Below are 25,103 nucleotides of genomic sequence, written 5' to 3' on the forward strand. Positions count from 1 at the left end.
ACATGGGGTCGTAATACAGAGGGACCTGTACTGCAGTTTTTCGTTCTGTATGTCACTAAACTTTCTTTCCTGTCTTCTGATATTTCAACTAATACTATGATACCTATCAGTTGCAGGAGAACTTATAGTGCACTATTTCCGCCCTAGTGCCTAAATATCTTGTGGAGAGGATACTCGTTATATCAGTGGATCGTAAGAATTGTTTCAAGCCTAATTGACTTGTAGTGTATTGGAAGCTAACGCTTTTCCATTTGAGCAGGTCAAGCGATATTTTACAATTAAAGACCGATATGTTGTCCCTGTTGATGGTTCTGACTGTATGCAAAGTATTGCACCATGGTTCTGCTTTGTGTCGTCGATGAAAACTTTGACGGCACAAGACTATGACAGATAACAGAACAATAGTGAATGTGTAACAAAAAAGACTGTTGTGACTTTCTTGGTCGTAGGAAAACATGAAATAACATGCATTTTACTATCTGTTGTACTTAGTTTCGAGTATATATCTTTATATTACCCACATGTTCAACATCGTTAAAAATACTATGGCAAAGGCTAACAAGAATGGAACAGGAAACAAAGATCAGTATCGAAATCAAGCAGAGATCAGCATTTCAGCCCTTCGCTGTAGCAAACACTTATACATGGAATTTTTACAATGAAGAAAGAGAACCCGGTCCTGCGTGAATGTATCTGTCTTTAATGGCACAAAGAACTTGTCACAGTGCGTTTTGAACGATCCCTTAGATGACAGGAACAAGGAAAGGATGAGGGTCTCTGTTTCGTTGTAATGACGCATGGTAATAAAGTAATGACTTCCTTTGATTAGAAATCTTGACATTTTTACTATTTTCACACCTATACAATTTTCGTTCATATTATACGTATTTACTTCTGCATCAGTTTCTTCAAGGCTTCTCGATATTCTTTGGCGACATCTCCGTATTTTGTGTGAGAATTTTCAACACGGGAAAGCCATTGCATAACGTTAGGCTGCTTCGTAGCATCAACTCCGATGTTTAGACGAAACTGAAAAAGAGATACCGACATCAGACATTAAATAATTGCTGAAAATAATCTAATTTTTGTTTCTGTGTTTTCATGCGTTGTATCTGATGGTGTCAGTACACCTTCACAGATGATTTAGCTCAAAAAATTTCAACATAATACTTCAGAGCCTCTGTTAAGATTTACAATGTTGAGAAACCTAATTTTTTATCTGTTAACGGTAAGAAGAGCTACATATGATGTAATACATTGCCTGATGAGACATAAATTATCTTTTACTAGATTAGCGCATGCTGCTTCGCTCGATTAGACTGTATGGTCTGCTGAGCAGTAGTTTTGTTTCTTATTTGTTTTTTTGTTTTTTTATTCTATGTAATCGAAATTTCATATTGTTTACAGATAGCAACATCTAAACTTTGCACGCTAATTAAGTCTACTGGAGCATTGTCTTTTCGGAATGTACTTCCAACCAAAACGAGACTCTGGCAGCTGGAGTCGAAGGTCTTTGTCAGTCCAGCCCTCTGACTTCTTATGATGATATTGCCATAGAAACTTTCATCCCCTATCACATATTTCATCAGAAGCCAAACCCCAATTTTTGTAGATTTAGCTGGTAACGGAATATTTTCATAAATAGTTTCATTCCCATTTCATCCGCCTTAGAGATTGAATTTCCAAAAACACAAACACATATCATTTTGTTTCAAACTCCGACGCAAAATATAAAATTTTAGAAATCTTTCATACTGAAATACTTCCATATAAATTTTCATCCCCCCTTTTACGCCGTTAGGGGAAGAATTTCCAAAAACTTTGAAACACATGTTTTCTGTTACTAACCGAGAAATCAAAAATCAATTTTAATAGATGTAACTCTAATAAGTGTTTAATAGTCCTTTAATAGTGATTTATTTAAAAACACTTTCACCCACTATTTCATCCCAAAGGGGCTAAACTCAAGGAAATGCTGAAACATTTATTTCTTTAATTCTAACTGACAAACCAAGTACCAATTTTCGTAGTTCGAGATTAAAAATTCCCATAATAGAGTCATATTTTCCGTATCTTTTCGTTCCCTATTTCTTAAGCGTGGAATTTGGAAAAATCCCTTGTTAAACGATTCCTGCAGTATGAGATCAACACCTTCAAATTTCAAGATTCTATCAGTGGCTGTTTGGACTGGGAGGTGATACGTCAGTCAGTCAGTCAGTCAGGACATTTTCCTTTTATGTAGAGACAGTGGTGTGATAACGAAAATAAAAATAGATGTCTCCAGTAAGTCGCCAAAATAATCTTTTCTGCATCACATTTAGCAATTTTATGACTCTCTCATATTTTCTTAACTTTCCAATAGTAAGTGTGACAACTTCACGTTACCTCCAATGCTGACAGGCTATTAGCGACGGCGTAATCAGCAATAGTGACCCGATCTCCGGCCAGCCACTGTTTGCCATCCAGCATTCGGTTCAAAGTTTCCAGACTGTCGTTCGCTTTCTCAATGTTGCTGGGTTCCGCTTGTTTGCCTTGAAATATTGGCATCTGTAAGCAGGAAATTAAATCAATGCAAACGTCAACAACTGCTACCAACTAGTAGGAAGATGGAATACAAAAACGCAAATCATCAAAGGCATTACTCTCTACAGACCAGATAACAAAGTTGTATCTTGAGCTAAATGCTATGCTTAATGCTCACTTATCCTCACAGCATCAAATAAACATACGGCACAGTGTAATATTATCGACTTGGTATACACATCACTTTTAAATCGTGAAGTTTACCAAATAACGACTCAGTCGAAATTAGTTTCACAAAATGTTGGCAGCAGTGTGGTGTTTCATATATAACAATATTATTTATACAAGTTGTGGACATAATTTGAAAAAGACATTTATATGTCTAATGAAATGATTTTCATTGCTTTGTACATTCTCATTCCGTTGATCATGCTGATTCTTCCTTTTTGAGAGGTACTCACACACACCAAGAAAAACCCCTCCGTCCTCACTGACGAGGTGGTGCCTTCTTATACACCATATTTCTTCGGCCACCATTGCTGATGATTTCCATTCAGTATCTAAGCTCAAACTAGGATCGATACCGTGACCCAGGATGTTCCAATCAGAAGTCAAATAAAGTCTCCCCCTCTCTCACCATAGTCCGCTTCTTTACCATTCTGCTCAATTAGGAAACAAAATCGTCTTCTAGAGAATATTTCCGCCTTGTAAAGTGAAACTGAGGTACTCTTCTTCTACATCGACTGTAACACAGAGCACTTAAAAATGAACTCTTCCTCAAACGCGCTGTCGTTCTCTTCTTCGCCCTGGATAAGGGTGTAAGGATAGTTAACAAATGTGGATCAGTGCATGATGGAAAAGAAACGTCATACATAATGTTTAAGCAAAAGGAAGAGAATTTATAAAAAATAAAATTAAAATAATTATTCATTGGTTCTCTTCCCAGACAGAATATTAAGAAATTATTGTGAGAAATTTTATGTGCAGTCTCTTATTAGTCCTCCGCTAGTGCTATTGGCAGATATTTTTGAAAGATGTATTTGTTATGCAACTTACATTTCAGTATCCAACTGTTCTTAAAGTGATAGCAACGGGAGCCCTCCTTAAAAGAGTGTATTATGTTCAACATATAGTAGAGCCACAGTTATGGGCGCTGACTTATAAAAAATGTTTGGGAGGGGGGTGATCATACTGGGCGTCTTGCCCCGGAAATTTTCTAAATTTTAGATGAAAAATAGGGAGTTTTATTTTTAAGCATTTTAGTATCACATGATCAACATTAGAACCCAGAAAACTGGATACTATTGGGTGAGGGAACTAGACAAGCCTGACACATTTTTTGGTTTTGAAAAAAGAAACAAAATGTGTTGCCACCGCCAGACACCACACTTGCTAGGTGGTAGTCTTTAAATCGGCCGCGGTCCGGTAGTATACGTCGGACCCGCGTGTCGCCACTATCAGTGATTGCAGACCTAGCGCTGCCACACGGCAGGTCTAGAGAGACTTCCTAGCACTCGTCTCAGTTGTACAGCCGACTTTGCTAGCGATGGTTCACTGCCTACTTACGTTCTCATTTGCCGAGACGATAGTTTAGCAAAGCCTTCAGCTACGTCATTTTGCTACGACCAATCAAGGCGCCATATTCAGTTACTATTGATATTGTGAATCATGTACCATCAAGAGCGACGTTCATCATTAATGGATTAAAGTTAAGTATTCCACCAGCTACATCCGTTTTTCTAAATTCTAATTTCCTTGTCCTGTTCCAGACCTCACGCCAGCCTGCGTGAGCTAAAACGCGTGCATTTCGGCCTCCTCTGGTAACACAGTGTTGGCTCTCCTGCCAACCACAACATTGGCGACGAGGCAAAACCGCGTTCTTCTCTAAACTGCCCTGATTTACTTGTGTAATGGCATCGCCACAATCTCCAGATGTACTGTCCGATTTTTATCTCTTACAGAATCAGCAGACGCAGGGCTTACTGGATGCTCTTGGACAGCTTGTCCAGGGTCAACGTGCGATGCAAAACGATGCGGCAGCCGTCGCTCCACCGCTGACGCAGCCACAACGCTCTTGCACCAACTTTTCGACATTTTGATGCTGCACTGGAAAGCTGGACGGAGTGGTCACGCCAATTTGGATTCTATCTCGCCGCCTACAGAATTCAAGGTAACAAGCGGCAGCCTTATCTCTTATCATCGGTTGGTGTGAATACGTACCATATGATAGTCAAATTATTTCCCCGACGTGACGTAGCAACTCTGTCCTACGACTAAATTTTTTCTGCATTAGATGCTTATTTCAAAGTATCAGTCAATGTAGTTGCCAAACGGTATACCTTCTTTTGTACAAAACGTACGGCAGTTCCCTTATTCAGATACTATGGTACGTGATGCAATTGCACAGAACGTTTCTGATGTTCTTATAAGGGAACATATTTTGAAACTAGTCAATCCCTCCCTTCAACAAGTGATGGAGATATTGGATCGTTAGGACACACTTGACTTTGCTCAGGAATCATTTGCAACTTTGCCACCCATGTGTCAGGTTAACCGGCCCGCCGGGCGAGCTTCAAGGAACAGTAAACAGTCCTCACGCCCGGCCGCGCCGCTGCCGCCAGGCTCTCAGCCACATGTGCCACGCCGGCAAGCAAATGCAGTGCTAAAATCATGCCCGCAGTGCGCTACTAGACCTTCGTGTGGGAATTGCCCGTCACGACAGGCTATTTGGTTTTTCTGTAATAAAAAAAGGACATGTTCAGAGTGTTCGCCAGAAAAAGCTCAGATCGGAAACTCACAACCATTCCAGGCCCTTTGCTTCACTCCGTATTCGAACCAAGGATACTCATGCTCGTGAAACTTCGCCCATGGAAATTCATGTGGTTCGTCCCACTCCACTCAATGCCACTCTCTCTAACAGTGACTGTGTTCGTCCCACAAATAGTGTGCATCGACATCGCCGGAAATCTCGTCAAGTCGCAAGTGATTATGTACCAGTGTTAGTTCACGTTGCACGACACAGTCGCTCTTGTTGTCGTCAGCAGGACAATAAACTTTTTGTGGATTGGACATTAACGGCAAAGTGATACCATTCCAGCTCGATACTGGAGCTGCAGTTTCACTGATCAATCAAGACACGTACAAACAGCTGGGCACTCCTCTGTTGCAAGCCACAAATGTTAAGTTAACTAGTTATTCAGGTCAAGATATCCCTGTGTTAGGACAGTGCAGCCTACTTGCAACATACAAAGGACAAACAAAACTTGTGTCATTTTACGTCCTTCATTCTTCTTCTGCAGTGTACTTGTTTGGTTTCGATTTATTTCAGTTGTTCAACTTGTCTATAGTAAATCAGATCCTATCAGTGAACCAGACTGTGCCTTCTGACGGTGTTTCTCGTCTATGTGAAGAATTTGCAGACATTTTTGCACCGGGCCTTGGTTGCGCTAAGAACTATAAAGCACATTTGGAACTGAAAGTAAATGCGCAACCGAGATTTTTCAGAGCGCGCAATGTTCCCCACGCATTGCGTGATGAGGTCGCAAAAACATTACACGATTTGGAATCACAAGGTGTAATTGAACGTGTGCAGGCTTCTCTCTGGGCATCACTCTTAGTAATTTTGCCAAAACCTTCCGGAAAATTGAGACTTTGTGTGCACTTCAAGGCAACAGTGAATCCACAACTAGTGATTGCAACTTTTCCTTTACCCCGCCCAGAAGATCTTTTTGACAAACTGTGCCTGGGTAAATATTTTTCGAAGTTAGACCTAGCAGATGCGTACTTGCAAATACCGGTGGACGAAGAATCCCAGCGCGTTTTGGTGGTTAACACGCATCTTGGGTTGTATCAATTCAAACGACTGCCATTCGGGTGTGCATCCGCCCCTGCATTGTTTCAGCAATATCTACAAACTGTTTGTGCGTCGGTCCCTACTGCAGCAAATTATCTGGACGATATTGTGATCTCCAGAAAGACGGAAAAAGAATATTTGGCCAATCTCAGAACATTATTTCAGGTCTTACGAGAAAATGGTCTTCGCTTGTGGAAGGACAAATGTGTGTTTTTTGCTCGTGATTTGCCATACCTGGGACATGTACTCAGTGCTCAAGGCATAGATTCCAGTCCCACGCACCTTCGTGCCATACAAGACTTGCCTTCGCCGCAGAATTTGAAGCAGCTACAGAGTGTGCTGGGAAAAATAAATTATTACCATAAATATGTGCGCCACGCCTCTTCCATTTCAGCTCCGCTTCATCGCTTACGCCGTGAAGGTGTTCCGTTCGTCTGGACGACGGAATGCGAACGCGCCTTTCGCCAGTTGAAATCGGCGTTGCTTTCCGATACTTGTCTTACGCCATTCGATCCCCGGAAGCCCCTTTTGTTGATGGTGGATGCATCGGATTTCGGGATCGGTGCTGTGCTTGCGCACAAAGATGGTTCGCACAATCGCCCTATTGCCTTTGTGTCCAAATTGCTCTCGTCTGCACAAAGAAATTATTCACAGATCGAGAAAGAAGCATTGGCTCTCGTATTTGGTGTTACTAAGTTTCATGATTAAGTGTATGGTCGTCACTTTACCATCATCACAGACCACAAACCTTTGACATCGCTTTTTCATCCGACCAAGCCTGTACCTCCACGTACAGCGCAGAAATTCATTCTTGTGTCGGTCCACTGCTAAGCACGGAAACGCCGATGCGTTGTCCCGTTTGCCTGTTGTTGTGGATAGAGCATTCAATTCCTCCGAACTTGCTTGCATGTTCATTGATTCGGCAACCGATGACATGGTCGAATCGTTTCCGATTGATTTTCGTCGTGTAGCTACAGCCACAGCTGCCGATCCTGTCTTTGCTACATCCGCCGCATCAGGTTCCTGTGCAGCGGCAGACACCTGCTTTTGCGACTGTATACTATCGCAACTATCGAGGTTCACGGCGTTGGCTCGCAGGGCGCATTCTTCGCTGCCTCGGCCGCGCTATGTATCTGGTTTTGGGGGCCTCTGGTGAGGTGCGTCGGCATCTCAATCAGCTGCGCCTCTGTCGTCGCACGGGTTCTGCCGCTCCCCGTCTGCTTTCAGCGACGGTGCCGTCCGGTCAGCGCCCTGGGGACCCATCTACTGGCTCGCCTCAGCCCCAGGTGTTACCGACGCTGCCTTCCATTTTGCCCCATGGCGACGCGCCGCCGCCGCCGCCTGTTCTCCCGCCGGCGACGCCCGCCGTGGACGCGTCGCTGCAACCGCCGGGCGCCTCCCTGGGTCACGCGCCGCCGATCGTATCCCGTGACCAGTTGTCCTCCGACATGGAACTCTTGCCCGCGCCGCACCATATGTCGTCTTCGCCCGTCGGGTGCCCCGACCCGATGGAGGTCGACCCTTCGGCCCCTCCTGTCTCTCTACGGGCGCATACACCACATGTTGGCGTGCACCCTGGAGTAGGTTTTCAGGCGTTTCCTAGCTCCCCTCGGGCCGAATGGCAGGGTGCGGGTGGCACACCCTCGCCTATTGTTAGGCTCCCCGCCTCGTCGCATACGTCAACATGGGGTCCTCCCCACGGCGGGCGGAAGCCTTATAACACAACCGTACGCCGATTTGCGGGGGAGGAATGTGGTGTCACCGCCAGACACCACACTTGCTAGGTGGTAGCCTTTAAATCGGCCGCGGTCCGTTAGTATCCGTCGGACCCGCGTGTCGCCACTATCAGTGATTGCAGACCGAGCGCTGCCACACGGCAGGTCTAGAGAGACTTCCTAGCACTCGTCCCAGTTGTACAGCCGACTTTGCTAGCGATGATTCACTGACAAATTACGCTCTCATTTGCCGAGACGATAGTTAGCATAGCCTTCAGCTACGTCATTTGCTACGACCTAGCAAGGCGCCATTATCATTTGCTATTTATCTTGTGATGAATGTACCGTCAGACCGATGTTCACCAATTATGGATTAAAGTTAAGTATTCCAGAAGCTACGTACCTTTTTTGCTAGTCTCTATTCCTTTAACTGTTCCAGACCTGACGCCAGCCTGCGTGAGCTTAAACGAGTGCCTTTCGGCTTCCTCAGAGTGGCTTGGTTGTCTTGCCAAGTCACAACACTTTCAGTCAAAAATTGTGTAAATATCGAGTTTTAATTGGGTCTTACACCCTAAAAATATTTAAGTAGTTGAAAACAACTAATAAAGTACTAAACTAGTACTAATATTTCGAAACTGAGAATTTAACATTATGTATGTATTTAATTCTCTATTGTATAAAGATTTTTAATATTGCTCTAAATGCCATTATTAGGGCTAGTGTCTTTAAGAAAGTGCAAATGTCGACCATCTGATTGGATTACTGAATATGAAGTCGTTGATGATTGGCCGAATATCAGATTCATCCAAAACATCTCGGTGGGCATGAAGAATAGCCAAATTGTTCAATCGCTTATGTCTCATTGCTGATCGGAGATATGAGTTCAGACATCTAAGGGAGCTAAATGACCATTCTGCTATTGCTGTCGTGATTGGAACTACTTGGAGAAGCTTAATGCGCTTCACTACTTCACACAATATTTCTCCAACTGGAGGCTCTAGTGTAATCTACTTTCTTACATCGCGCATGTTTTTTTACGACCAGTTGTTTTTTATTAGCGATATAGTCAGACATATTCAAGTGTAAGCGCAGTCTCTCAATGTCTAGGTCATTACTGAAAAACTCAGCTGATTTTTCCAAATTTGTCTCAACTCTGTTTACTAAAAGCCAAGCACTCTTGTTCAACTTCAATGATCTATGTGAGTCTAGTTGAAGCAAACCGCTCAGTAATGCAAGATTACACCATTTCACAAACTGCAATGTAAATAGCTTTGTAGTATTCATTTGGGGTTTTGAAAGTGTGTGGTGAGTTGGCTTCGTTGTTTTCATACTTCTTTGGTATACTCGTACTTCGTTTCCGAGGAAGCGAAGGATCACCAACTTGTGAAGGTTTTTCTTTTAAACACAATGCCCAAAAGTGTTCAGAACTATCACGCCTTCCATTCAATATACAAATCAAGCCCTCATATATTTTTCCCAGATCAGCAACACATGAGGGCACTGAAATTTTTCATTGACATCCTCTACCGCGTTCAGTGCATGGCAATAAAGATGTAAGCCGAAATAAGTCTTGAATTGTAACATTGGTTCAAGGTAGCCTGCCTCTCTTTTGTCCTCTGCAGAAAATGTTCCCAAAAACTCTAGAAGTTCTTCAAAGTTTTTCAATATTCTCAAGATACTAGAAGCTCGCCTAGTCCCTCGAGTCGGGCAATGGAATGGTAGACCAGCTTGGTCATTGGCACTCTGACAGCGTATGCTAAGTCCTTGGCTCAAGCCATAATATCCGTCTTAGACCTAAGATGGCGGAGACTGTTTACAACTGCCAAGTCTAAACTGTCAGTGGTGCATATCACATAAGGTGCTTTTGGTTGTAGATACAAAACTAACTTTTTTAGTCCTTTGAACTCAACTCTCATATTCGAGGCACCATCACAGCACTTGAAAAATCAAGACAAGCAAAAACGTCTTTTAAAATACTAAACAGTGTTTGTGGTTCAGTGTTGGGGGTCTCGTTTAAACCAATAAAGTCTTTGTTGATGATTATGGAATCATCAAGAGTACGAATACAAAATAACTCTTGTTCGTGAATCGAAGAGTCACTTGTTTCATCAACCATAATAGAAAAATGTACAGTCTTCTTGATTGAAGCCAATACCTTTCTCAACACAGACTTTTCTAATAGATTAATGAACTTGATTTGAATGTCGTGGGACGTTCACTTATACCCCGAACGCCCTAACCAATCTTTAAACTTAGATATGTAATTCTTTTGGATTTCCAACAATTGAAAAATATTTGAGTTTAAATCTTGGTGCCCTCTAATTGCTAGTCCTTGTCGGCATAGAAATTCGACGGTAGTAAAAATTGTCTCCAGAACTAATCGGCCTTTCTTCGTATCACTATCTAACTATTCATTCAATTGGGAGGCCACACTTTGGTTAGTGATAGAATTTAGTTTCAGAACACCTTCTTTATGTGTAAACATATTTTCATGAAGACGGAATTTTCCCAAAGCCTTTTTCCAGTTAGAAAACCCTACGGAAGTAAATGCAACTTCTATTTTTGAAGAAATTTGTAATAGATTTTTAGCATCTGCCTCTTTGCAAGTTTTGCAAAAATCATTTTCGGTAGATGCTTCATATTATAGCCAAGTATACTTGATCAACCAATACTTTAGAAATCTCCCCTTACCGGATTGTCCAGGTTTCGGCTGTGAACAGTTCTCGCCTGAATACGACGAAGCAACTGACGATACAATAATTGTTGGAGGTTGACTTGCACTATCATCAACTTCCAAGCACGCCTTTTTCCTAACAAATTTATTCATTGCAAATTTAATTCACAATACACTAAGAGACTAAAATAAAGGAATAAAATATAGTCAAACGAAATACTCCACTAGGCACTAAAGTCGGAACAGTAAACACGTCTGCAACATGCACTGAACGAAAGTATCCACACTGAATGACTACAACAGGAGGGTGGGTTTTATATAGCCGCGGCGTCGTAATGTCTCAAGCGTCAAGGTGACGTGAGGCAGAGGGTTCCAGGCGCTTCTGCTCCCGTCCTTTGGATGTCGCCGCGGCCGCAGCGCTGGCCCGCCGGCGCCAGACTTTACCCGAAGATTCGCACACCAGGACAAATTCTAAGTGCTCGCGCTGCACTGTAACACTGTCATGATTCACACCACTCGTTTTCAGTTAACCTGCTTACTACCATAATAATTATTTATTTTAACACATTATTGAATTTATTTCATAAGGTAACTATCATCAAAGAAGAAAAAGAAAAATTCCAACATAATTTTGTGATTTTACAAAGCTTAATATAACTAATAATTTTCTTAAATTATTGGGGGGGGGGGGGGTGAGAAGCTCCGCTCCCCCAAACGAATTTTAGAAGGGGTTTGGGCCCCCTCAGGCCCAATGGAGTGTGGCGCAGAATGCGACCGAGAAAATGCATCTTGATGTTTTGCGCTTGGATATAGCTAACTTTCAGTCTAGTCGTAGCAGGATCCTGATACAATCTGTTGAGGGGTGTCACCCTTTCCGTCATTGCCAATTCGTTTATTATTTCATGATGTTTCGGGGTTATATTCCGACGATGTCGACACCTTTTCACGATATTCAGGCTGACAACCATTCACTCATCTTCAGGTGAGTTTTCCAGTGGATACTGCCAGTGCACATCCCTGACTTTATGCCAAAACCTGGCTCGGTGGCTCATTCGCGTCTCGTCACCCAGTTGCAAGCCCTTGTGACACATTTATTATGCCGGAAAGGCTTAAGACTGTATGGACACACAGCGAGAAATGTATGCTAGAAGATAAATGCAAATGCTATCCAAACCTGCAAGTTTCGCTGTTGTATTTGACCACGAACGTCAGTTTTAGAATGTCCTCAACACTTTACAAGTGTCAGTCATGGTCAGAACGGTGTAATGTGTAGTTGTGAGTGCATTACGACGTCTGAGCCAAGTGAATTCGAACGAGATCAAATTGTTGGTGATCGTACGGTGGGTGCTTCCATAACCAAGATAGCCGAAGTGTTCGGTGTTTTCAAAGGGATCATATAGACGATTTGTATCGCATACATGGAAAGCGGAAAAATATTATTCGCTAAGTCACAACTCGGACGAAAGTGTATGTTGGGTGACAGTGGCGCACAGTCATTGAAGAGGATTGTAAGAAAAAAAAAAGACGACAGCTGCAAATGTCGGTGCAGAGCTGAATGTCGCACTCACAAATCCTCTCGTCACCAAACAAACTTGAAGGTCTGTTCCAAAGCTGAGAGTTGAAGGGAGAGCTGGAATTTCAAAACCACTCATTAGTGATGCAAATGCTCGTAAGACGAAAACATGGGGCGAAAGTCATAAATCCTGGAATATTGAGCAGTGCAAGAATGTAATTTGGTCGGATTGGTCCCGTTGCACACGGTATCCAAATTTTGGCCGCTTTTACGTCCCAAGAGTGAAACATGGTGGGGAGTCGTTGATGATCTGGGCAACCATATCGCGGTATTCCATGAGCCCCATGCGTTCTCTGCAAGATCGCATTACTGCCAAGGATTATGAGACAGTTCTGGATGTTAAAGTCTATCCTATGGTAGAGTGTTTGTTCTCCAATGGTTGTGCTGTGTCCCAAGACGACAGGGCCGCTGTTGAGACAGTTCGCATCGCTCAGGACTGGTTGTGTGAGCACGAGGATGAACTGTTGCATCTTCCCTGCCCGCTACAGTCACCAGGTCTGAATATTATTGAGCCTTTGTGATCTGCTTGGGAGAGAATGGCGCCTGATCGCTATCCACCTCCATTATTGCTACCTAAGCTTGCCACTATTTTGCAGGGAGAATGGTATACGATTCCATTGGTATTTGAAAACCAGACGGAACCTCTATTTATCGATTCCAAGACGACTGGAAGTAGTTTTGAGTGCCAACGGTTTTCCTACACAGTATTGGGAATGGTAATGTGTTTTAGGTGTTTCCATATTTTCGTCCGTCTTCCTTAGCTTCTTCACAAAAAAATTGTTGGAAATGGTTGCAAGGATTACAAAATGGCCCCGGCATCAGTTTAAGTTCAAATTTACTTTCAGGTTCTGGTAATGTTTCCTAGACTATGGCATAACATATAGCTCTGATGTTTGTAGACAATGCCGAAGTGCGAATGTTTTTCCGGACTTGTGCCCCAGTTATTCGTTGATGTTTGACAGATATGGTGAGCCTGGGATTGTTCATTATTAGGCACTGATATTTTAAATCTATGATTTGAGGATTTGTTCACCGACATTACTCATCTATAGACAGTAATTTTTAATGTAATCTCGATCACGGTTACTGTGGACTTACTGCTGGTAAATAGAGAATTACAGTTAGTGACAGCTAAAAGTCACGTGTTCCTTGCCTTAGAAGCCTTCTGTAAAAAATGCAAAGGTTGAGGAGTCACTGATACTTGCAGATTCCAATGACCCATATGTCGTTGGAAGTGATCAAGGACATTCCGATTATAAACATCCTGATACCCCCTCGTGTGCTCATGAACCTAGTGTGCAAGCAAGCTAGTTGGCATCCTCAAACGAAGACTGGTGAGTGAAGAGACTTCTCATTCTAACACTATGTGGATATCGCGACGAGTAACCGTAAAGGACGTAAACCTTATCGGCATAAACCCTAATATCAAACAGTATAGCTCTAATTTCCTCGCAAGCAGAAATAATCAAGCACAAAGGTAAAACCAGAACGAAAATGTGAACCATATCATATAGAATATAAAAAAAGGTGCAGTTTCTGACAGAGGCAAAGCGTGTCTGTGTGTGTGTGTGTGTGTGTGTGTGTGTGTGTGTGTGTGTGTGTCTGTGTGTCTGTGTGTTAAGTTAATAAAGAGAATCCATTTTTAAGAAGATTAATGACATAATACTTACTAAAACATTCGACATTCTGTGGTACAAGTCTTGATCAAAAAATAACCTCTGGTCGACGAGAACACGTTTGTTTATATCCTTCGGGTAGAGAGAGTCATCCTTCGCATACTTCGAGACGAGGTACATGGCAATGGCACGGCTGTCAACAAGGCAGCAAAATATTAGTGACATACAAGCTCAGACATATCACTGTACATTCTAACACATTGTGAGATAGCTTAATATGGATTTGTGGAAACCTGCTGAGAGCTTGAACTGAAACGTTTTCTGATGGGCTTTCTGAAGGCCCAGATTGTAGTGAAAATTGTTTCTGCGGGAAACTTTGGCTTGGTAGTAGAGTACGATTACGGAAAATGCTGCAACAGCCACAGTGCCATCACGATAGTAGACAATGTTGCAACCAACTAATACAGATAAATGTGATGCGGCCATTGGATCATTACATGCCTCACTAGGAAACCAGCAGTAGCGTCACACAATAAAACTACTTCAATGTTACATTTACTTAGTTTCCGGTAATTGATCTACGGGTTGCGCCACTTTACTTCCTAAATTATTCACGACGTCCAAGCTTTAACTAATGACAGTGTAACAATTTCGTTAATATAATCAAAATATTATAACCACGCTTCTACAGATTGTTTTACCTCTGAAATTAGCACATGGAATTCATTGTCATCATAACATGAGAATACCGCCATGTACACAATTACACATGTGTACACGTTAAATGTTTAGCGCAACTTTAATTTACTCAAATTTAATTTAATGTTAACATTTAACATACATGGTAACTCCATGTTCCTTTATTTGTTTCAGGTGAAATGGAGTTTTTTTTTAATTGGCGAAGTAGAACGAAACCAAAGTTAAGATACGAGTTTATTTAATTTATTATCACTTATCTTTCTATCTAGTGCATAGTGTACTTTGTTTATGATGGTTTCCTTTTTGAGAACTTGGAAAAAACTTACTGAGCTTATTGCTAGGTTTTCAGGATTATTAAAACCAAAGAGCTAGTACCTACTCCACCAGTTCTCCGATAAAGGGTTCATTTTATCATATTATAGTAAGTGAATGTAATTTGCTCTCCGATCGTCAGATAAATGTCGCGATTTCTAACAGCCACACGGGATTTCTTGAAAATTACTTATCAGACTGAATAAAGACTCTGTCTCTAACATCGCTATTGGAATGTAAATAATATCTCAACACAGTTTGAAATTCAGCATTACTTTTCATCCACATCTGTTTCGTTTCCATAACAGTGTTTAAGGTGTTTCTGCATCTGGATCAGTCATTAGCTAATGGTGAGTAGAGATCTAATGCATACTTGTAACTCATAATTAATGCTTACCTTTCACTAATGTACAGGCCATTGTCTTCCAGTATAGGAACTGTATGTTGGGGATTTTTCTGAAAAGATCGAGAAAACATAACACATCAAAAAGGTTATTCAGTGTTAGTGTTTGTGGTATCTAAAACAATAAAGAGAGGGAGATTTGAACTAAGAAAGTTAGAAGTCAGTTTAGTTATTCATATAATATCCATATTACTAATGACTTCAAAATATGAAAACAAGTCGAATGTTTCATTATAAAAATAACTACCGCCTATTTTAGTTTACAAATTCAAGAAGCGTGACTTTCATTAATGATGAGAATGTTATTTTGACATGTGGACGCTACCATATGTACTTCTTTGCACATATTTCGATCATTTGCTACAATGCGTGGATACATCAAAGATGAACGAAATTAAAGGTAACAAACAGTCTTGTTCAGATGAAAGTTGTACTTCGATGTAGGCGTTGAACATGAGGTCATTTGTGTGGGGTTCGCAGTGCTATTGCACTAACTGCTACCTTTTATAGCATTTTATGACGTCCTTATAATCGGAGTTAGATGTGTACCACATGTCATCCCCATATGAACATACGCGATGAGTCTTGCATGGGCAGCAGGTGATTGGTATGCCGTACAGTGAAGTCACTGCTGTCAGGATCAAATGGCGTCGTCAGTAACGTGTGTGCCTCGGCTGTCATCGGCTAACTAGGATTGTAACAGAAAATTTATGTCTTACTGAGCAACAATTGCCTCAACAATTCACTGCCAGTGAACAACAAACATTCAAGCAAGAGCCGTATTCCCGCTATAGATTATTCACCTCATTCTTTGGTTACCTTCTAATTACTGCAGTTGTCAATCATCAACACTGGACGTTAGAACATGGGAAATGTCTGCTAGAAAAATGAATTACTAGTAGGTACATGGTGAAGGTGAGTTACAAGTTAAGTCAGGGTGACCGACCTCTCGGAGGTCTTAGTTCGAGAATTGTTTAAATAGGACCAAATGTGAATCGAGATGTTTCATTCCTGGTGTAAGGCCATTGTGTGTTTTATATTCCCAATTGTTATTCGTTATTTCTTTTTTCTTGTGTAATATTTGAAATGAGAATACGCAGTGCCAACACTGCAGACTTGCGGTCAGCAATGTCAAACGAGAGGGACGTTTGTTACCACTTTGTCTGGACAGTTCCTCGTATATGCAAAGGTAGTGCTTGTGAGGCCAGAGAATATTTTCAATTGTTCCTACTAACCTCTTAGTCGACAAAGTGAGCTTTCTAGGGAAAAATAAGTGGTTTATAGAGAACAGTACTAGAGTCATGAACATGTATCCCAAATTTTCGAGAACGATAGTTTCCGGCAGTTAAAGAGAAATGAGTATTTGGATGGACTCTACTTGATTATTTAAAATGGGCTTGTATAATTTCTTAAATTCAGCTACAAGTTATTTCAAAATTTCTTTCTTTTGTTCATGTGCATGAAGAGCTGACAGTGACTCTGACCAAATTTCTAGCGATGAAAGCACAAAGTTTTCAGGTAATGAATTTCAATGGTTAGCGTAAATTACACCTGGACAATATGATTATACAGAGAAGACGATATAACTCGTGTGAACCTGCAATGTCGAACATTATTAATACTGTTATCTACATAACTTGAATTAGGGAATGAGGCAGATTACGTTCAAATGATGTCTGTGATGAATAAGCTATAAAACTGTGAATAATCTTTTAGCGTTTGGATGGCAGCACTGCAGTATATCATTCCCGGTTTTAGAAAGGTACAGCGATATTCAGAGCTATTATTACAAAACATCTCACTGTTTACATTAACACTGCAACTACTCCATCAAGATCAAAATACACTACTGGCCATTAAAATTTCTACACCACGGAGATGACGTGCTAGAGACGCGAAATTTGACCGACAGGAAGAAGATGCTGTGATATGCAAATGATTAGCTTTTCAGGGCATTCACATAAGGTTGGCGCCGGTAACGACACCTACAACATACTGACATGCGGAAAGTTTCCTACCGATGTCTCATACACAAACAGCAGTTGACCGGCGTTGCCTGGTGAAACGTTGTTGTGATGCCTCGTGTAAGGAGGAGAAATGCGTACCATCACGTTTCCGACTTTGATAAAGGTCGGGTTGTAGCCTATCGCGATTGCGGTTTATCGTATCGCGACATTGCTGCTCGCGTTGGTCGAGATCCAATGACTTAGCAGAATATGGAATCGGTTGTTCCAGGAGGGTAATACGAAACGCCGTGCTGGATCCCAACTGCCTCGTATCACTAACAGTCGAGATGACAGGCATCTTATCCGCATGGCTGTAACAGATCGTGCAGCCACGTCTCCATCCCTGAGTCAACAGATGGGGACGTTTCCAAGACAACAACCATCTGCACGCACAGTTCGACGACGTTTGCAGCAGCATGGACTATCAGCTCGGAGACCACGGCTGCGGTTACCCTTGATGCTTCATCACAGACAGGAGCGCCTGTAATGGTGTACTCAACGACGGACCTAGGTGCTCGAATGGCGAAACGTAATTTTTTCGGATGAATCCAGGTTCAGTTTACAGCATCATGATGATCGCATCCGTGTTTGGCGACATCGCGGTGAACACACATTGGAAGCGTGTATTGGTCATCGCCATACTGGCGTATCACCCGGCGTGATGGTATGGGTTGCCATTGGTTACACGTCTCGGTCACCTCTTGTTCGCATTGACGGCACTTTTTAACAGTGGACGTTACATCTCAGATGTGTTACGACCTGTGGCTCTACCCTTCATTCGATCCCTGCGAAACCCTACATTTCAGCAGGATAATGCACGACCATATGTTGCAGGTCCTGTACGGGCCTTTCTGGATACAGAAAATGTTCGACTGGTGCCCTGGCCAGCACATTCTCCAGATCTCTCACCAATTGAAAACATCTGGTCAATGGTGGCCGAGCAACTGGCTCATCACAATACGCCCGTTACTACTCTTGATGAACTGTGGTATCGTGTTGAAGCTGCATGGGCAGCTGTACCTATACACGCCATCCAAGCTCTGTTTGACTCAATGCCCAGGCGTATCAAGGCCGTTATTACGGCCAGAGGTGGTTGTTCTAGGTGCTGATTTCTCAGGATCTATGCATCCAAATTGCGTGAAAATGTAATCACATGTCAGTTCTAGTATAATATATTTGTCCAATGAATACCCGTTTATCATCTGAATTTCTTCTTGGTGTAGCAATTTTAATGGCCAGTAGTGTACATACTGACATATCGGTTTACCAGATAGCAAGTACTTACTACGTTCCCTGCAGAAACTGTTAATATCATCACTCACAACACGAGCATGATAACAGAAACTGGTCGTAATGCAGGCTGAACGCAAACGCCATTCACACAATTTTGGAGACGGTTCAGGGACGTTTTCTGCTAATTTTGTTATAAGGACCCCGTGGTATCCGATGGAACCTTACAGAACAATAATTTAATTAATATTTATACAGCTTGTTACTCAAATTACCTTTGTCTCAGTGAAAACGGAGAGGTTTTCAGTAAGTAACGCAACGCATTTCTTGCTCGGCCAATTTCGATTGCAAATTTGGAATTTGTTGTGGGACATCGTGGAATATTCGTGCTTCGACCACTACAGTACCATGGCGTTCCGATAGTGGATGCGCTATGCGTTGGCCTTCGGAATGCCGCCTATAACGGAGGTGCGTTCCAGGCAGACAGCTGTCATTGAGTTTCGTTTGGTGCAAAACCAGGGCATCGCAGATATTCATCGATACTTGCAGAATATCTGTGGAAACCGGGTAATGAACAAAAGCACGGTGAGTCGTCGGGCAAGGCGAATGTCATCATCGCAAGGTCGTGCAAACTTGTCCAACCTCCCGTGTGCCGGTCGGTCGCACACAGCTGTGACTCATCCAATGTAGGAACGTGGTCGACGGATCGCAACCAAACACCTCGCTGCCCAGCTGGATATCTCTGTTGGTAGTGCTGACGCACTCGTGCGCCAGCTGGTGTACTGGAAGTGTGTACCCACTGCGTACCTCGCCACCTAACAGAAAACTATATAGAGCACGAAGGACCATCTGTGTGGAACTTCTAAGGTGCCTCTTACGTGAGGAAGACATTTTTACCAGTTTTAATAAATTATTGTTCCTCATTGATGTATTACGATAGTTAGGATGTGCTGAAGTCCGTAACCGCCCATGAATTGGAGAGCATTTCCCACTGTGGCTGGCTAGGTGACGAAGCGATCATATGTCGCGCGTAATGGGGTGGGGTTCGGCGCTGGACCGTAGCAACAAGCGTTAGCCTGGGAAATATACATGACGGAAGTACCGCCATCTTGGCGCCAAAGTCACCGACTTTGTTTATTTACATTTAATAATTAGAGTCATTTATGACCACATGAATACTAGGAGAAGCCTCTGGATGTTTAAAACTATTTACCATAATTTTGCCTCGTTAAAATTCACACCCGTTCATTAACAAATGCTTATCTTAGTAAGTACGAACTTGATCGGAAATCCACGAACTATGGCGAAACTAGTAAGAGATACGGGCTGCGCGCCAAAGTCGGCAGTCGGCGTTAAGATAAGAGCTCTTCCTGTCTTGTTCGATGGTAGCCATACTCTCGGTTACGAGTAGTTTCTGACATGAGTGTTTCTAATAGGAATAAAAGTGATATTACGGCATTCTGAATGTTAATTTCGAGTAAATAAATACCCCAAAGTTGATCGACAGCAATTTCAGATAATTAGCTTCCACCGACAGAGACATCCAATGCGCCAATGAAGAATCTGCAGGGGACGACATTTGCGAGAGCTGCACCGCGCACAGGTAGGAGGAAATCCGATGACACGACCCACCAAGGCGGATCAAGAAAGGTCCGACTTACACTCGCAAAGTCCGGGTGGAAATGCTGACCAGTCATACTGTACGTCACATATATCACCCTATACGGACTCGCGGCTAAGCTGAGTAATAACAGTATCAGTTTAGAAGCGAGGGGATCTTGCAAAGTGCTTGCCCGTTACTAGGCTGATAGTGACATTTTTTGTCGGAAATCGTCACATGAACATGGGTTCATCATGTTCAATCGGAAAGAAAACGGCAACCCATGGAGTGGCGCCACATCATCTCCCGTCTGGAAAAAAGTTCAAAGACGCTCCCTTAGTCGGTAAAGTCATGGCGACGGTTTTCTGTTTGATGTCCTTCCGCATGGTGCAACTATCAACTCTGAAGTTATTGTGTTACACTTAGGAAACTGAAGAAACGACTTCAGTGTGTTCAACGCCACAAAAATGCGAACAAATCTGCATACCAGAGAGTAACCCAACTCATCCACCCTAAGGCCCTAATCTTGCACCTTCCATCTTTCAACTGATTGGCCCAATGGAGTATGCACTACGCGAGAAGCAGGACGTTAGCGATGGGGAGGTTACATGAAGCAAACTTTGGATCCGGCGTCGACCAGTAGAGTGGTAACGTGCGAGCATACATGCCCTCCTAGTAAGGCCGTCGCACTGAACGGAGGTCGTGTTGAAAAATTGGGCTCTGTAGCTAAAAGAGTGAGGAATAATACGGTTTATTGAAATCCTGAACAAAACCAACATGCTCTTAGGAAACCAATGTGTTACATTACTTATTGAACGCTCCTCGTACGTTCAAAAGTTTCTAATAGCAATCACCAAAATGTTCAACACATGACACAGAGTAAATCAACAACTCTCAGAATATGCAAAAGTACTGTGGCGTGCAACTGTCAGTAGTGTGTAGCAGTTGCCGCCGCATTGGCAACAGCTCAGCGCAGTATCGTTCTGCCGCTCTTCCACTGTATTCAGTGCACCCACACACGAAGTCCATATCGGCCAACTCCTTATCAGTAAACCTATCCATACTCCTGTGTATCACTGTCAATGCACAACTATAACTGTCTGTAAAAAAAAGCGAAAGAGAACCGAGCAGTCTGAATGCCAGGCTGGGGGTGAAGAGTACTGTGACTGAATGGAACAAGTTACTTTATAGACAAGACACATAACGTGTACCGTAGATCTTTTCGCTATTGGGTAGATTTTTAAGCGCCATTCACACACAAAGATATACGGGGGTAAGAAATCAAAAGAGACGCAATTACTCTGTAATGAGCTACCGAAGGCCACTGCTGCATTGTATCAAAATATTCAGCAAATACTCCTGAACAAGTCCACAATTTTGTCTACGGAGTTCGTATTCATCTTGTATATTGCAGTCTGTTCGGTTAACAAGCAGACAGAAACTGATTCTGTAACCTTACCATCTTCAGTCGCCTTAGTTGTTATAGGTCTTATTAATTTTACACAGAAGTCTCAGAAACTACATTACTGAACTTCTGTGAATAACAAGTACATGAAAACGTATTCCTTTTAATTAGGAATTAAAGTTCAGACATTACTAGACTTACGTCTGGGGACCTACAGAGTGCTCGGAAATTCCCTTTACAAACTTCTAGGACTTGTAGAGCGGAGTGTGCAAATAATATTTTGAATAGGAGCCCACGTTTGAAAACGTAACGTCCTGCGACGTTTCAGTTCAGGTGCTAAACTCGTCCACTTCTGCTTGAGGATTTGAATTAGGCGCGACTCAGCAGACTTATTAGGTAATAATTCGAAAGCGAACATAATAAAACACTTATTTATCACTTAAGCACATTTGTATTAAAACGTAAACATCAAGTCCTTACATTATTCCAAAACGAAAAAGAAACACCGCATATTGTACATACGCAACGGCACTGACACACATTTCAACAGCGGCCCGATGTGGCGACCACCGACGTTGTCACAGACATTGTACCTACGAAACATGTTCTGGTACACACTCTCCATGCCACCTGGGTCCCTTCTGTTTGCGGCGCAGCGGCCGGAACTCGTGCCATCGGATCTTTCTCCATCTCTACACAAGTCTCCTTAAGTAAATACTGCTTTCGACCCCACAAGGAGTAGAACACATGATCCTGTCCCCCTATGACATACCAAGACAAGCAACACCGAGAGTTTTCTCGTTTCCTCAGCACACGTGGACGCGTTACATATCTGAACTTAAACCGTCGTAGACCGGAAATGATACGTTTCCGGACATGGGTTCCCATTCAAAATATTATATACTCACTACAAGTCCAGGAAGTTTGTAACAGGAATATCCGAACACCCTGTGTATGACGACGCGGTAGAAGCAAGTGAAGTGACAGCAGTAGCTGTTGCACTTCAAACAAGTGCGCACTGCGGTTTTTTTTCCTGAAGGTTGGCTTCAAAATAAGAACCCCAGTTCCTTGTCTTGGCATCCTCCAAGCACTGAATCGACTTACCCATCGATTTAAAGGGGGATATAAATTCTACGTTGACTCCGAAGCACGCCCCAGTTTTCTACTCTTCACGGGTAACGACATTGATTCTGCCACAGAAGATATCGACGTATCGAGTCAAACAGGTTGCAGTTCATGCAACTGACGATAGGGTCGCTTGTAGTGACTCACTTGGTCCCGCTACTTCGAGGCCAAAATGCCTTTATAAGCAGCGGGCAAGAGCTCCCCTGACATTGTGCTTGCCAAGCGAAGATTTCTGACGTCATCCTCATGACGCAATGGAACCTGGCTGCTCGACTCTGGATTGGGCTACAGATTGCCATATAGAGTTTTACCTGCAGTGCTGATAATGACTTCGTAAGGATTTACGGAGTTTCCGGCTTATTCTTCCACAGTAAAGTTCGCTCGCTGCTTCCTACCCAGTGCGTTCAGGTTTTCTGAATTTGACCGTTGTTCTGTGTCTGTTTAAACTGTGAATTAATAAAAGCTGTGCACATTGGTTCACAAGAACCAAAGAAACGCTTACAAAATCTACGAAACACTGCCAGAGGTGAAAGAACCGAAAAATAACAGAAAAAAAGCTCTTGTACCATCTCAGCATTGCAACACACACATTTGAATATTTAGTCTAACAAATGCCCACTTAGCCACCAAAACATTCTGTAATTACTCACTGTTACAGTGGTGATGGCGTGATATGTCCAGTTTCAGCACACACGCAGCAAGTGCATCTATATACAGTATATCTGCTTTTTGGCTGAAAAACTTGAATGTCATTAAAACGCAAAGCATGTGATCTTTCACCATCTGCACATAATTAGAATAAACCAAAACCAAATTCCTATGATGATCCCACGGAAAGAAGTCCGCTAGTGTCAAAGCTAATGATAGAGTTTACGAGCATTTTCTCATCTAAAGCATACCAGCGAGGAGGGGAGGCAGTGTGGCATTGGACTGCTATTTGGGAGACCATACAGAGAGATGTTTTCCATTAATTCCCTACACAACTTTAAAGCGAATGCCTGGAAGTTTCCTATGAAATTTCCTTTGCTCATCGGAAGCAATTAAAATAGTTTTCTTCCATATAAACTCTCATCCTCGAACGTTTGTGAAAGCATATTCTTGCGCTCAATAAATAATGAAGTAGGTAATTTAGGTAAATAGTAGTACACAGTTTACCTTCAACATTTCAGGCGTCTTCAGGTCCTTATAGACATCATTTACATCCTCTATTTTGAGATCAACACCGATAATACCAGCGATCACTCGTACCAGACGGCATGGAGGGCTCAAGGGATGGTTGTAAAGAACCAGCGGAGCCATTTTGCTTTCTGAAAAATAAATTGAGCACTAAATAATTCACTTTTGCAAAAATAGCCTGTTCTCCACAGCAATTTGGGACTTGGCGCATTGTGCAGTAAACAGGAGAACAGAAGCAATTTTTGCGATGTTAGTGATTTCATTAAAAAAATACGAAATACACGAGCAGATGTGGTGCAGCTAATTTTGAAATAGCCTTACAATCAGCCGGTGATTGCGGATACATATTCAGTTTGATTTACGTCACAATATCACCAGTCTCATAGTCTTAACAAGGCAATGACACTGAAGGTTACATAGGTACTAACATCAGTTTGTAAGGGAGCGGTTTCTTTATCTCACTTTTATGCGTTTCTCTAAGACGTCCCGAATGTTGCGGAAGACGCATCTGTGTAAAGAAGCTTTTGCCCTCCAGGAGATTACAAGAAGAAAAAAATCGTTATAAGTTTATATCTAAGTGGCGCGCTTTTTAGCGTTTGCGGCTAACGAGAGTGGACTCTGAAGAGTGCACAACGTACTTTCATGATGTGAAAATGTGATGCACAGCGATTTTGTAAATACACGGATGAACCGAAACGTTTTGACGATTGGCCACCGCGTAAGGAAACTACGTGTGCAAGCGGAGCAGACATGAATTGGGATTCGTTTCAACGAAAATAGGGACTGCAAGCGGGGAAATCAACTGACTTAAGCTACTTTGCCAAACGGCAAATTGTTATGATCCGGCCGCGCGGGATTTGCCGAGCGGTCTGTGGCGCTGCAGTCATGGACTGTGCAGCTAATCTCGGCGGAGGTTCGAGTCCTCCCTCGTGCATGGGTGTATGTGTTTGTCCTTAGGATAATTTAGGATAAGTAGTGTGTAAGTTTAGGGACTGATGACGTTAAAGCAGTTAAGTCCCATAAGATTTCACACACATTTTGAACATTTTTTTGTTATGATCCGGCGACTGAGAACAATCATCTCTGAAACGGCGAAACTGGTCGGCTGTTTGTGTGTTACTGTCTTGAGCGTCCATGCAAAATGTTTGAACGTCGGTGAAACACGAGTAGGTGAAAAGGCGTTGAGCGTCCAT

The 25,103-nt window shown here is 42.5% G+C and overlaps 1 protein-coding gene across 1 annotated transcript; it reads right to left on the reverse strand.

The window, feature by feature from the left end:
• Positions 1–2,376: 2,376 nt before the first annotated feature.
• LOC126455900 (glutathione S-transferase D5-like) lies at positions 2,377–24,033 on the reverse strand. Its single transcript, XM_050091658.1, has 4 exons — positions 23,890–24,033; positions 15,363–15,421; positions 14,009–14,147; positions 2,377–2,547 (listed from the first exon to the last, which is right to left on the reverse strand). The coding sequence occupies exons 1-4, from the start codon at positions 24,031–24,033 to the stop codon at positions 2,377–2,379; spliced, it is 513 nt and encodes a 170-aa protein (XP_049947615.1).
• Between the last annotated feature and the right edge of the window lie 1,070 nt (positions 24,034–25,103).

The sequence above is a fragment of the Schistocerca serialis genome, chromosome 2 (genome assembly GCF_023864345.2).
Source record: "Schistocerca serialis cubense isolate TAMUIC-IGC-003099 chromosome 2, iqSchSeri2.2, whole genome shotgun sequence".
NCBI lineage: Eukaryota > Metazoa > Arthropoda > Insecta > Orthoptera > Acrididae > Schistocerca > Schistocerca serialis.